The sequence below is a fragment of the Notolabrus celidotus genome, chromosome 23, assembly GCF_009762535.1.
Source record: "Notolabrus celidotus isolate fNotCel1 chromosome 23, fNotCel1.pri, whole genome shotgun sequence".
In the NCBI taxonomy this organism is placed as follows: Eukaryota; Metazoa; Chordata; class Actinopteri; order Labriformes; family Labridae; genus Notolabrus; species Notolabrus celidotus.
In genome coordinates, this window is record NC_048294.1 from 20,692,563 (window position 1) to 20,705,849 (window position 13,287).

Below are 13,287 nucleotides of genomic sequence, written 5' to 3' on the forward strand. Positions count from 1 at the left end.
AAGAGATGGAGAGTCAGGTGTTATTATTCATGGTTATTATGTCTTAATATCAGACTGTTGCTGTGAAGTAGAAACGGTTGATACTCACCTACACTACACCTCCTGCAGCCTTTAGTGTCAGGGATCTTCACAGATATGGCAAACTTCCTGTGACTGAAAGAAAACACAATTCAGTGAAAACAACGAAAAGAGTCAGCCCCTGTGAAGAGGTTGAAAGTGTTTTGTTATGGTGCCCCCTGCTGGAGGTTTCAAGAATTACTCTGTAACTACACCTCTATCAGTCTATCTACTCCAACAGAAACCATCTCCGAACAGTTCTTATATTGGTGTGTTTTAAGCCAATATTAATTCATATTTAATCGTGCAAGTCTGTGCGTCATTTAAAATTATTCTAGATGTGTTTACAGTCCAGTTTGAAGACCTGTTAGCTTGGATCAATACCAGGATGTCTCTGATGGACAAAAACTACCAGCATTCTGTCTCTCCTGAGTCTCAGTTTCACTGTATCTAGCAAGTTGCACCAAAGTTGACTGAAACCTGTCTTGCTACACCGCTATGAACCCAAACTAAACAGATTCAGCTGCAATAAAAGAGTCAAAGAGGATGCTGAAATAACTACATCATGATGCTGGTTTATAAAAAGTCTGAACTCCTGATTTGTCAAGTTTGTCTGCAAGACGACAAGCAAGCAGCTTTAGAGTTGCATGTTTTCCGAGTGGAGTTTGGATGAACTTTTCTGGATGCAAAATCAGGACATCATGAACATCTTCAAGCTTTTGGGTTTTAAAGAAACAGAAAGTTTGTGATCATGCAGGTCTGTTCATGTTTTTGCATTGAGGATGTGCGTTTGGTCAACAGATGAATTGAAGTCTTATCTGACCTGGTGCTGATCCTCTCAGCGAAGCGGTTGGTGCTGAGAGAGAGACTGCTTTGTTTCTTCTGCAGATGTCCTCTCTGTTCGAACAGAGCCGTCAGGCTGTGCGAGTAAAGCTGGGATGACTTTCCTGCAGGATGGACAGAGCCTCAGTGCAGCAGATGACATCCAGTGCTTTTATTTAACTGACACTTAAATATTATGTTACCTGATACAGACATCAACACGTTGTTCATGACATACAGCCACGTAGATCTCTGAGGGAGCATCTGCAGGTAAAAGGAGAGATAATGAATAATCCTTCATATTCACAGAGGGGTTCTTCATATCTGGTATTAGTGATATGATCCAGCTGATTTAATCACAAGAGGAGAGCTCTAAGCACACACCGAGCCAGATCATGCTCTCTAAATACGTCTCCAGTGACCACTTGATGATTGTATCTCACTCTCCTGCTCTGCAAGCTCTTAAACCTGGAGCCTCACTCTCCTCCGAAAGCTTTTAATATGATAACAAACCGTAATGCAGAATGGTGTGATATAAATCTTTGTCTGATGTTCCTCTGCATTATCTCTGGTCGTCTGCGCACACCATCAGAAACGCAGGACAGAGCATGCCGTGCAAAGAACAGGCCGACAAATCAGCTTAATATCATGAAACACAAATATACTCACTGAACTACTTTATTAAAAACTCTGATAATCTGCCCGAGGATCACAGCGCTGACTGATGTCATTCAAAGTTGATGCATTTTAAATGGCTGTGCAATGAATACAGGACAGAGCGTCTCGATAAACTGCTTGTGACTCTAGTTATTAAAGACTCTGATGAACTACTTGTTGATCACAATCTTTTTAAAATGTTTTTCTGCTTTATTACTGGACAGCCTGAAAGTTAGACAGGAAATGTGCAGGAAATGGGATGACATGCACCAAGAAACGATGCTGCGACCAGTTCAATGAGGACTGCAGCCTCTACCGAGTGAACCAAACCGTCGGCCCCTCTTTATTTGACTCGCATTGACTCCCTCTTCAGCACATACTGTAGTTGGAGGCATTCTTGCAGTCTTTCTATTTCTTTTTTTTTTAACTTTATTTATATTTGTTTCTGAATGTTTGAACAGGTAAGTACATTAACAAATATATACATGTACATCCCCATCACCCCCGAACCACCCAACACCATGAAAAGCTAGAAAACAAAACAAGAAAGTGATAAAGGAAGAAAAATAATACAAACAAAATAATAATAATAACGAAATAACAATAACAAAAAATGAGAAATACGTAACGACAAATAAATACATGAAATAAATAATAGTAATAATAATAATAAAAAAAACAATCATAATAAATGAGAAATATGCAACAACAAATATATACATAAAAAAATAATCATGACAAGCAAATTAAAAAAATTACAACTGTTACGAGACACAGCAGTGAAATACTTCATCCATCTTATTTGGGCAGTGGTTGGTCTGTGACTCCAACTGATTTTTGCTGTGGATACAGGAGAGTGGGCGGTCCTTAACACAAGCCTATAAGTACACTGCCAGACCAATGTGGACTAATGAGTCCTAGACCACCTTGTTACGCCCCTCCCTGAGTGGGCCCTGAATTAGCCTTAAAATGACCCAGTGAAAACCACAGAATACACCTTCAACTATTAAAACCACTGGCTTTATTAAGACGCACAAAGAATTAAACCACAAACAAGGAATACATACAGACTAAATCAATAAAACAAAAGCCCTGACAGAGAGGCAGCAGGCCCCTCCTCTCCTCTCTGACTTTTAAATGCACAATAAGCCTATCACTGTGTTTCAGAGTGTACTGTCTGACAGAAATATAACAGTACAAAGTATAAAAAAGTCACAGTCTCACCTTCTCTAGTGTATCTTCATGAAGTTCATTCAGGTTTAAAGTGTAGATACCCTCCTCTGCCCCAAGAATGAGGTACTGATCTAAGAAGGCAAGCAAGACTCGGTTATCCAAACTGACTTTTTCTACTTTGAAGCACTAAATTGCAGTTGAGGCAAAATCATAAGATCGTGTGGTCTTACCCCTTGTTTTGGGTAAAATCCATGTGACGGCACAGTGGATTTGAAGAGGACAACCATTGAAGACCTTAGAGAAACAGGCTCCCATCTACAGAAGCAGCACAGCAAGTTAGACACCACTGATCTGACAAGGCAACACTGAGCCTTCAGGCTGGTTCCAATCCAGCAAAAGTATGATTATTAGATAACAACAAAATGTGAAGCTGCACTAGGCTTTGCAAGATAAGGCTCAGAGGTTGCAAAGATGCCTTTTAACTTTGGCTGAATTAAGTAGAAATGTGTCATACATAGCTTGAGTACAAGACACTCAAATATGCTTCCATATGTTGAATGGTACAGCTTGATTTGTGCAAATATGTCCCAGTGCAGCTTGTATCATGCAATGTAAGGAAGCGTTAGTCATACTGGTCAGCTTTTACTGGAGGTCACATGCTGTTAGATTTCACACTTACATGGACTTGAGGGGTAGGAGGGAGTCCATGACAGGCAGCCCTCTAAAAACATCAAAGGTTACACACAACAAAACACAGGGGATGATAAAAACTGTAAACCCGATGAACTGAAAATCAACATCTTTTAGACATGATTCATTAGGAAGTTATTCGGTTAGCACATCACCCAAGATTACTGATGTTTGAGTACGACATATTCAACATAAACTCACAGAGTCCTCAGTCTTTCTCCTCAGCGTGCTCCATTCAGGTGAGAGTGGGGTCTCTCTTTTTGGAGAGGTAACAGGCGTAGCTCGTCTTTTCTCTGATGTTACAGCATCCCCTGCAGGCAGACATGGGTCACTGCAGCGCTGTCTGATATCCTGTGTGGCCGAACACCTGGACAATACTTTTCAATCGCAGGAGAAGGGAAAGAGGAAGGACGTTTGTCAGTCAAAGGCTGTACCTGAGTTTCCCAGTTAGGCCCTCCACCACCATGGCCCTTCTGCTTCGACCTGTTGCTTGGATCTACCATTTGATGCCTGAATAGATGGCCCACCCACTTGGCCTCTTCATTTCGTCATACTTACGTACCACCAGGCACAGCCACTTTGCCCCACTACTTATCTCTACCATCTGGACCTTCACCATGGCCCATCTACTTGGTTGTACCACTGTTGCAACGTGTAGCACCCAACATCTTGGCCCTACCATCAAGCCTTTCCTCTTGGCCATAGCTCTCGACCCCACCTGAGGACCACTTGCCCATTGACTTGACTTATTATATGACAAAACCACTTTGAAATATCATCTAGATCCACCACTTGGCCATTCCCCCGTTTTTCCATCTAGCTGATCTACATTACCCTACCACTTGGCACCACTTGATCCAACCAATTAGACCTTCTACTTGGCCTTATCACTTGGCTTTAGACTTCTCCTTTCCAATGGACAAGGCACTTTCTCATTGACTTGACTTATCGTACCACTTGAGCCTGTCCATACTACTTTGCCATATCACTCAAACCCACAAATTTGGCCTAACACTTCCTCCGCCTAGCTGTTCCAAATTGCCCTTGCATTTGGTTATGCCATCTGGTCCAATTACTGAGACAGACCATTGGACCTTCAACTTGGTCCAATTACTCTGCCCTGCTTCCTACTTGGCACTCACTATTTTTTTACGGGCAGACCAATTGGCCTGTACATCTTTGGCCTAGAAATTGACCGTATAACTTTGGCATGTCACTTAAACTACCATTTTACCATTACCTTTGCCCTTCCAAGTAGCTATTCCTCATTTCTCTTCCACTCTTGGTCTAACTATTTAGCCCTACATTGGACCTTCAGCTTGGATGAACTACTTGGCCTTTCAGCTTAGTTTAGTCCTTCCCCTTGGCCCTGACACATAATCCAACCTCATGTCTTCTCCACTTGGCCCTTACACTCAAACTAGACAATACCAAGACCTTCTCAGTTTGCCCATCAGCTTAGTTCTTTGCTTGGATCCTAACCCTTGACCTAACCACTTGTTGTTGATGTTTCTGGCACTACATATTGGGCGTACCATTTGACCCTTCCACTTGACACCACAGCCTGGCATTACCATTAGGCCCAACCACTTTCTGTTCAGCAAAGGGTACTGCCGTGTCTACCCAAAAACTTGGCACTATCACTTTGCCACATTAAGTCAGCTCTACAACTTTGTCAACAAGTAGACCCTACTCCTATGTGAGGAGTGCTTAAGGGGAGGGCTGGATGTCTTGCTTCTTTGAAGAATCCAGGGGTAGTTTTGTTCCCTAACACTCAAAATCTGAGTGTGATCAGGTGAAGACACCAAACAGATTAGTAGAAGAACATTATCAGAGTGCTTGGCTCCAGTTGGCAGTGTAACAGGATGCGTGGCTCAACATGGTGGAGATGAAGCTCATATCTTTGTACTTAAGGCTCTACTAAATTAGGGGCAGGGTCGAACTGGGGCTGGGATTGAGTTGGTTCACTTAAGATGTCAGACTTGACTTTGTTTTGGTATTGGGTTCTCAAGACAACAAAGAGCCTTGGATGAATACAAACAGATACCCCCTTTTTTATCTTGAAAAGCTGTCACATTTTAATGGTTGTAATGGTTTGTGTTACCTGTAGTGGAGGTGGAGTCAGGAGTGATAACAGTTTCAGGGCCCAGCGTGCAGCTTGGTCTCAGCGTTGGGTCACTGTCCTCTGAGTTTGGACTTAAAGAGCTGAAGGCTGGGAGGGAGGCTGTGGATGGACTGAACAGACCGCTCTTCCTACCTCCCTGAAAACAACAGAGACAGTTACTCCTGTGGTCTGATGAATCAAAATATGACATTCTTTTTGGAAATCATGGATGCTGTGTCCTTTGCTCTAAAGAGGAGAGGGACCACCCGGCTTGTTATCAGCTCACAGCTCAAAGCCAGCATCCCTGCTGGTATAGGGATCATAAGAGTCCATGGCATGGGTAGCTTACACATCTGTGAAGGCTCTATTAATGCTGAACAATATATACAGGTTTAGGAGTAACATATGCTGCCATCCAGACAGTGAAGAAGACCTTACATATTTCAGCAAGACAATGCCAAACCACATTCTGCACGTATAACAACAGCATGGCTCTGTAGTAGAAGAGTGCAGGTGCTAAACTGGCCTGCCTGCAGTCCGGACTTGTCCCCCATTGAAAACATTTTGGAGCATGATGAAACTACAAACGACAGACCCTGAACTGTTGAGCAGCGGAAATTCTCTATCAGCCAAGAACAGGACATTTTACTTTAAAGTCCAGAAACTGGTCTCCTGGTGCAAAGAAGTATGTTTTTTAAGGTGAACGAATCAAATATTCTCTGTAATTTATTGTAGTCCTTTCTATAACTATCTTCTCTTCAACATTTAAAATATGTGCAATGTTGTGAAAATATTCTTGCAGCGAAGTGAGAGACAAAAGGGGAAAACTATGAGTCACTAATTTTAGTGTTTGTGGTAGTAAGTATAATGAATGTTTTGCTGTTTTCAGGAATGTACAGGTTCCAACAAAGTTTGTACAAACTTTCAGTTGTATTGTAGCACTCACATCAGTAGAGGGCGCCCTCCTGATGGTTAAACTCCTGAAAGAAAAGGAAGCAACATGTGATCAGGGTAGAATCAAAACTCATCTGAGGAGATCGATGTGAGGCATTACGACATGAAGCTGGACGACACAGGCAGATGCTAAAAAAGCTAAAGGAAGCTACCAGCAGCGCACAAACTCAAAGTAAACTCCACAAAAAGCAGAAAACACAAAAAAGGCCACAAAGCTGAGAACCAGCGGGTTTGTGTCGGATTCAGATCAGACCGTGAAGGACTCTGGGAGGTTTTGGTTTAAGAGAGAGCGAACACAAACCCACTGACTCTGATTTTAGCTCATCAAATCATCACAGGCAGATCATCTCAGGTAAACTCAGGTGGGGTGGGGTAGACGGGAGGGAGGGGTCACTGCTGTTAGAGAGGCAGGTGTGACCTACCTGAGCTGCAGAGCTTGTTCCACACATTCCAACAGACTCCTGCAACAGGAACACCTGATATTTATCTGACTATGGGCCTGAGAGACCGCTGCTTCTGAAGCGCCAGGACTCAGATCTGATCTCACGACTCATCCCCTCTGTTCTTAAACATTCAATTATCAACTTTTCTGTTGAACTAAGCTGCTTTAAACTCCTGATGATGATGTTACCTTCACATGGGGAGGAAACAGATCGAAGAAGGTAACAGAGAGCAGACTTACGGGGAATTATCTTCGTCTCCGGACAGACTCCAGTCGTCTTCATAAGAGCCCGGCTGGAAGGGAACAGCTTTTTTAGTAACACTGAAGCACAAGTTCAAGTAGATCACCAGACACAGAGGGGGTCATTACCAGATCAGGATATGGCTCTGTAACTTTCCTCAGTGGAGGCCCGAACTTCACCTGGTCGACTGCAGAGACAGTAAAAGAGGAATTAGGAATGTTCAAACAGGGCAGCATGTTTTCATCACAGTAACATAAAAGACAGGTGCATCGAATGGATTCAGTCAGAGCTGGTACAGGAAACTCTTTTAAGTCACAGACTTCTACAGACCTGAGCCCAAACCAAAACATGAAATCAGGTGCAGACGTGATGTTTTTTGGGTGACCTCAGTGGCTTAAGTCAGCTCACATAAAGTCGACCACACGGCCAAACTTCACTCCCCACACACCTCACTGAGCTTAGGCCACCTGTGACCCTGTTAACTGTTCACCTGTTCTCCTTCCTTTGACCTCTTTTGGTAAGTCCTGACTCCCTGCAGAGCTGGAAGGCCCCACAAGAGCTGCAGCTTTAGAGACTAAACATCACAGTTTGATTCTCGTCCTCACACTCGCTCATTTTCTTGCTTCAACACATCAACTTCAAGGACTACATGTTCACCTGCTGCTTCACAGATCCCTCCCAGAGATGATCACTTGGATCCTGTCTTTCCCTCTCTCCCCTCTCTCTGTCTATCACTTACTTTAACTCTTCCTGTCCCATTAAAGTTACTAACCATAGACATTTCTGGAGTCCCTGAGCTCCCTTGTCTCGTAGGTTCCTCTGGATCTCTGCTGCTGTGGACGTGCCAGACTCCAGCTGCTACAACTACTACTATCCGTCTCACCACTATCATCTCTCTCTCTCTTCATCTCCCTCTATCCCTCTCTCCAATACGGTCTCAGCAGATGTGTGTCTAACATGAGTCTGGTCCTGCTGGAGGTTTCTGCCTGTAAAAGGAAGTTTGTCCTTGCCACTGTAACTTGCTAAATGCTGCAAAGTGCTCTGCTCATGGTGGGTTAAGATGAGATCAGACTGAGTCCTGTCTGTAAGATGGGACTGGATCTTATCCTGTCTTGATGTTGGGTCTTTGTTAATGGGCACTCTATGTTGATAATATAACATAAAGAACATAGAGTAGAGCTTTAAATCTGTGTTACTTATTTTGATGACGCTGACAACCTGAAGAGTCACCAAACAAACTTCATGGTATGCCTAATATGACGTTAAAGTGTCTTATGTCTTTGATTTCTGCAATCATTTGAGCAGTTTTGAACTCGAGGTCATGCAAGAACACACCTGATGGTAATGTTATGTTCCTGTAAAGACAGTCTGCCCCAGTATGGTTAAGACGCCTCTGTCAAACTCTATTATTACACACTTTGCACAACTATTTCAGTCACTTTTCATGTTGCAAGAAAACATGACAAGCTTGAAAGAGAGACTGAGAGGCCTGTAAGAGATGCAGTAGAAACATGTAAACAAACGTTTATCCTGCAGCACACAGGTACATAACCGTCCTCAGACCACAGGAGGATGAACCCTTCAGATGTAACACTTTAATGATTGCATTCTGAGTTTAGTTCTGCAGCTTTAGGAGGTTTCTTTCTCTTGTTTCTCTGACATTTGAGGTGACATACAAGAAGGAAGAGAGTCGTTGTTAAACCACAGAGAACCTGACCGACGTGAGACAGTTGGACTTTGAAGCAGAGGAAACGAGTGGAGCTAAAAGCAGAAGTTACTCCCTCTCACGGCGGCTGAATTACCTCTCATGGTGTCTCTGAACATCTGCATCTGTACATCCAACTTACCTTATCTGTTTTAAAGTTTGAAACTCTTATACAGGAAGAGATTGCAGATGTCTAAAAGTTCCATGCATGTAAACACTGTGTAAATATATGTTGCACGCTCAGATTGTTTTCTCCACATTTCAGTCAGTCCTTGTTGTCACTGTAGTCTGAAATGATCTTGCAGAGACTTGCTGGGATATAAATTCCTGGACAGTGAGCATAAAGAGTCCTCTCTGCTCCACTGAGATCCAAAGACTCATTGTTGCTGAATGTTTACAGCTGCTCTAAAAGCTCTGCTCTGAATCACAAAGGAGCAAGACTGATGCAAACAACTTCCCCAAACTCTTCACTGCACGGTGTTTCGTGTTGTTATCTGTGTGATCAAGCTTTTTGTGTTTCCTGTTACATTCTGCAAACTGTGAGCCTCTTTGCACAGTCATTGAAATTATTATTATTATTATTTTTTTACATTGTTCTATTCTTTTCCTTCTTGCACCATGTTGCATCTTTGAAAATGACTCCACATATATTAAACCAGTCACCTCTGATGTGAAAATAATGATGCATCGCTCACTGCAGGGTGTTATTAAATCTAATGTGGAGGCTCAAGAGAGCAACATGATTGCATATAATGTCACGTGATCTCACAGGGGAAGCAGATGTGAACAAAACTGAGAGACATGAAGCAGAAACCTGAAGCTCTGCAGAGAGAGAAACCAAAGCAGTTACACAAGTCTGGATGTAGAAATGTTTTAGTTGAACGACGTTTGTCTGTTATCCAGCTGCAGTTTTAGAGTCTCATTTACGCTTTAACACTGGATCAGTGAGGCCCTGAAATGATCAGATACTCCAGGTCGAACCCATAGCAGACTCCTCCAGGTCTAAGATCTCACGAAAGGTTCAACAGGAACTAAACCAACCACATTTGAACTGAAGAAATGAGTTTCACGCTTCTGCTCCAAAAGAAGAAGATGGGTTGATTCTTTGAGTTTAGTTTACGTTGTGTCTGTTTCAATTCACAGTTTGAGCTCTGATGTCCCAGCACATATTTGTCCTGCAATCATATGAAACAAACAACAAGTAGAAAATGAAAGTGTAAAAAACCCAAAAGTGGATTATCATCGTATATCACATCACAAGGGCTTTATCAGCCTGTCAGAGATACTTCACTGTCTGATGAAACTTGATCCCTCAAACGGCCTCAAACTTCCTGCATCTCTCTGTTTCTGCTTCTCTGTGACTTTGACACCTTTAGATTTTAGTTAAATACCACTAAAGTACAATCTCATGTTTACAGTTATATGCGCAATAATTCCATATTCAATAACTGATGTGCACATTTTTCATGTTCAATAATTAATATATTGCCATCCAAAAGTTTGGAAACACCTTCTCATTCAACGTTTTGTTTTTATTTTAATTATTTGAAACACTGTAGATTAATACCAAAGACATCAAAACTATGAAAGAACATATGTGGAATTATTGAATGAAGAAAAAAGTGTTGAACAAAGCAGAATATGTTTTATATTTTAGATTCTGTAAAGTAGCCCCCTTTTTCCTTCATGACAGCTTTGCACACTCTTGGTATTCTCTCAGTCTGCTTCATGAAGTGGTCTCCTGGAATGGTTTCTAATGAACATGAGCCTTGTCAAGAGTTCATTTGTAGAATGACTTGCCTTCTTAATGTGTTTGAGACCATCAGTTGTGTTGTTCAGAGGATGGACAATGGATAGCCCTATTTGACTACTGTTGTCAAACCAGATTATTTCATAGTTTCTATGTCTTCAGTATTAATCTACAATGTAGAAAATAATTAAAATAAATAAAAAACATTGAATGAGAAGGTGTTTCCAAACTTTTGACTGGTAGTGTATGTGCTAGTCTTTCCTGTGCAGTGATGAGGTTGCAAAATGTCAGGGGAAAGACATACGTGAAAAATGTTTATGTTGGATGATGGCGGTGTCGATTTTTTCAGGCATGATAAATGTGCAAAATCTTGATGTTTAATTATTGATTTGCAAAATGTTTAATTGCAATTACTTGTGCACAGTTTTCATGTGCAATAGTTGATGTGTAACATTTGTATTTAATAACTAATAAGTACCCAATAATCCAGAAAAGATTGCATACTTTTTTAAAAAAATACAGAGTCTCCTTTGATATTTCCGGCAGTGTTTATCTATTAAATACCTAATATTTCTTCTGTTTTTTATTTTATTTTGTCACTGTTCTGTCTTTTATATTTTACACAGCTGACTTTTGGAGCAATGCACAAACACTCGTGTGCTGTCCTGTATGTGTGCAAATGTCAACAAACTCCGCTTGTTTTTTATTCAATAAACAAACAGGTGATAGGTAACACCCTGCTCAGTCTCAGGGTAAAAACAGCCCTGTGTCAGTGGTAGTAGCAGCTCTAACAGACATCAGTGTGATCTTTGGATTGTATCGGTCAAACTGAGGTGCAGGTGAGAATGGTGTCTGTGGTTAAAGTGTTAATGAATTAAACTCTGTCTGTGAGGGAAGCTGAGGTGAGCTGCAGATTGATCTATGACTCAGTGTTTGGTTGAGTGTGAAGCCCCGCGATCACACCAGAAACCCCACCAGGTCGTGTGCTGGCAGGTCGGCTGTGTGAGGTCACTGAGGCTGCCCTGTGTGTCAGGCATGTTCTCAGTGCCACCCTCCTCTGACGCAGCCTGCAGCCCACACGTGTGCACGAGCTACTGGACAACGGACCACTGAGACACTTTTGTCCTCGTCCATATTCTGGAGATTACAGCAGAGAAGACCGGAGCAACAGCACACAATGAGGCCTCTCTTCAGGCGGAACAAGTAGCATACAGTGTTTCAGACTTGCAGACATCGAGTGAGTGCACCCTCACAAACAGTTACTGTCACAAACTGACTGTAACATGCTGTAAATGGATGATTTATTAACGTCGATGCCTCCTCCAGCATTCCTCTCTAAGAGATAGCATGGTATTTTTAAACTTGGGATTCATTCAGACTTGTTTTGGAGTCAAAAGTTTTGTGTTCTCGAGTGGATTTTTTCAGCCAACAGCCGTGACTCAGGCTGTGATGTCTGCAGTGTACATGTTTGGGTAAAATGATGAAAATATGTCCACTACAAGTTCTTTTTTTCGCCCCTGACAGGCTCACATTGTTATTCTGAGTGCCTGACAACACTACAGAAAGCCTCCCTGCCTCAAAGAGAGATAAAGCTTTAGTTTCCAAAGACAGGATGGCACCACACCTGGTAACCTGTGTGTGCAGATAACACATTAGGAAAGTGTGAAAAATGTCCACCAAGGGACAGCTACGGCGTGCAACTCCCTTTGAAACAACAAGCTGCATCTGTGCACAGAAAAAGAACATGTGTGAGGATTTTAATCTCCAGCCGGTCCGTATCTGTTCATCTCTGAGTAGCGAGTACACAGACAGCTCCAGGCTAGCAAAGAAACTCAAAATTTCCCCAAAGTGTCCGAGCCTTCCTGTAAATGTGTGTGTCCATGTGTGTGTATGCTCACATTGTTCCTCAGATAGTGTCCTCTCTGCCGGCAGGTGTTTCCCCGCTGACTGGATCTTGTCTGGACCGACTTCCCCGACCTGTCAACACGTCACATTCATACGACACACCAACACAAACAGAGTCTGACACGCTGTGGACTTACAGAGTATATATCAGGCTTCAATGTCACTGCAGTTTTCTTTATTATTGTAAATATGTTGCATGAGTCAGCGTCTGTCTCTCTGAGTATCACTGACCTCTAGGTCCATGTCGTCCATGCTGTGTGAGTGTGTGGTGTGCAGCTCGGGGTTGTTGGCCATGTCCAGCAGCTCGATGATGAGGTTACGAGTCAGCAGCTGAGTCACGAACGGATGCTGGAGGAACAAGTTACAGATCATTTGTAGAAAACAATGTTGACCTCAGGCAGAGGGATGAATAAAACACAGCATATGTTCCATTTACCAGCCTTGTGATCTGTGAGAAGTCATTGCTGAGCTAGTTCTAACGACCAAAAATCGCATCTGCAAACAATCTTGATAACTATAGGGTATCATTGAGGAGGATATATAACTCTAGGAGTGATGGGGAACTTTTTGGTGTTAGCGATAAACATCTTGCAGCCGAGATTTCCTTTTCCCTGCGCTTCATTGTTTACAGTTGAATCAGCGACTTGAGAAGCAACCGTGCATTCACTTTAAAATTCCCCCTCTAGATATATCTGCAAAATTAATGCAGTCATTCCGTGGTTCATTACATCTCCAAGAGGAGAGACAATCATCTGTTTGTGGTGAGTCTCAGCTTCAATGTAAACCA

At 42.3% G+C, this 13,287-nt stretch overlaps 1 protein-coding gene across 2 annotated transcripts in view; it reads right to left on the reverse strand.

Moving 5' to 3' along the window:
- The window catches only part of map4k2 (mitogen-activated protein kinase kinase kinase kinase 2), a 39,288-nt gene that overhangs the window by 5,519 nt on the left and 20,482 nt on the right, over positions 1-13,287 (reverse strand). Inside the window, exons 12-25 of one of the 2 annotated variants that reach the window (XM_034677130.1) lie at positions 12,732-12,848; positions 12,494-12,572; positions 7,269-7,327; positions 7,140-7,192; positions 6,880-6,918; positions 6,450-6,483; positions 5,504-5,660; positions 3,601-3,776; positions 3,389-3,430; positions 2,940-3,024; positions 2,761-2,840; positions 1,083-1,143; positions 881-1,004; positions 89-153 (exon numbers count right to left, since the gene is read on the reverse strand). In XM_034677130.1, coding sequence (XP_034533021.1) covers positions 89-153; positions 881-1,004; positions 1,083-1,143; positions 2,761-2,840; positions 2,940-3,024; positions 3,389-3,430; positions 3,601-3,776; positions 5,504-5,660; positions 6,450-6,483; positions 6,880-6,918; positions 7,140-7,192; positions 7,269-7,327; positions 12,494-12,572; positions 12,732-12,848 — 1,171 coding nt within the window. The remainder of the gene's footprint in view (positions 1-88; positions 154-880; positions 1,005-1,082; positions 1,144-2,760; positions 2,841-2,939; positions 3,025-3,388; positions 3,431-3,600; positions 3,777-5,503; positions 5,661-6,449; positions 6,484-6,879; positions 6,919-7,139; positions 7,193-7,268; positions 7,328-12,493; positions 12,573-12,731; positions 12,849-13,287) is intronic. The other variant, XM_034677131.1, reaches the window with a different exon arrangement.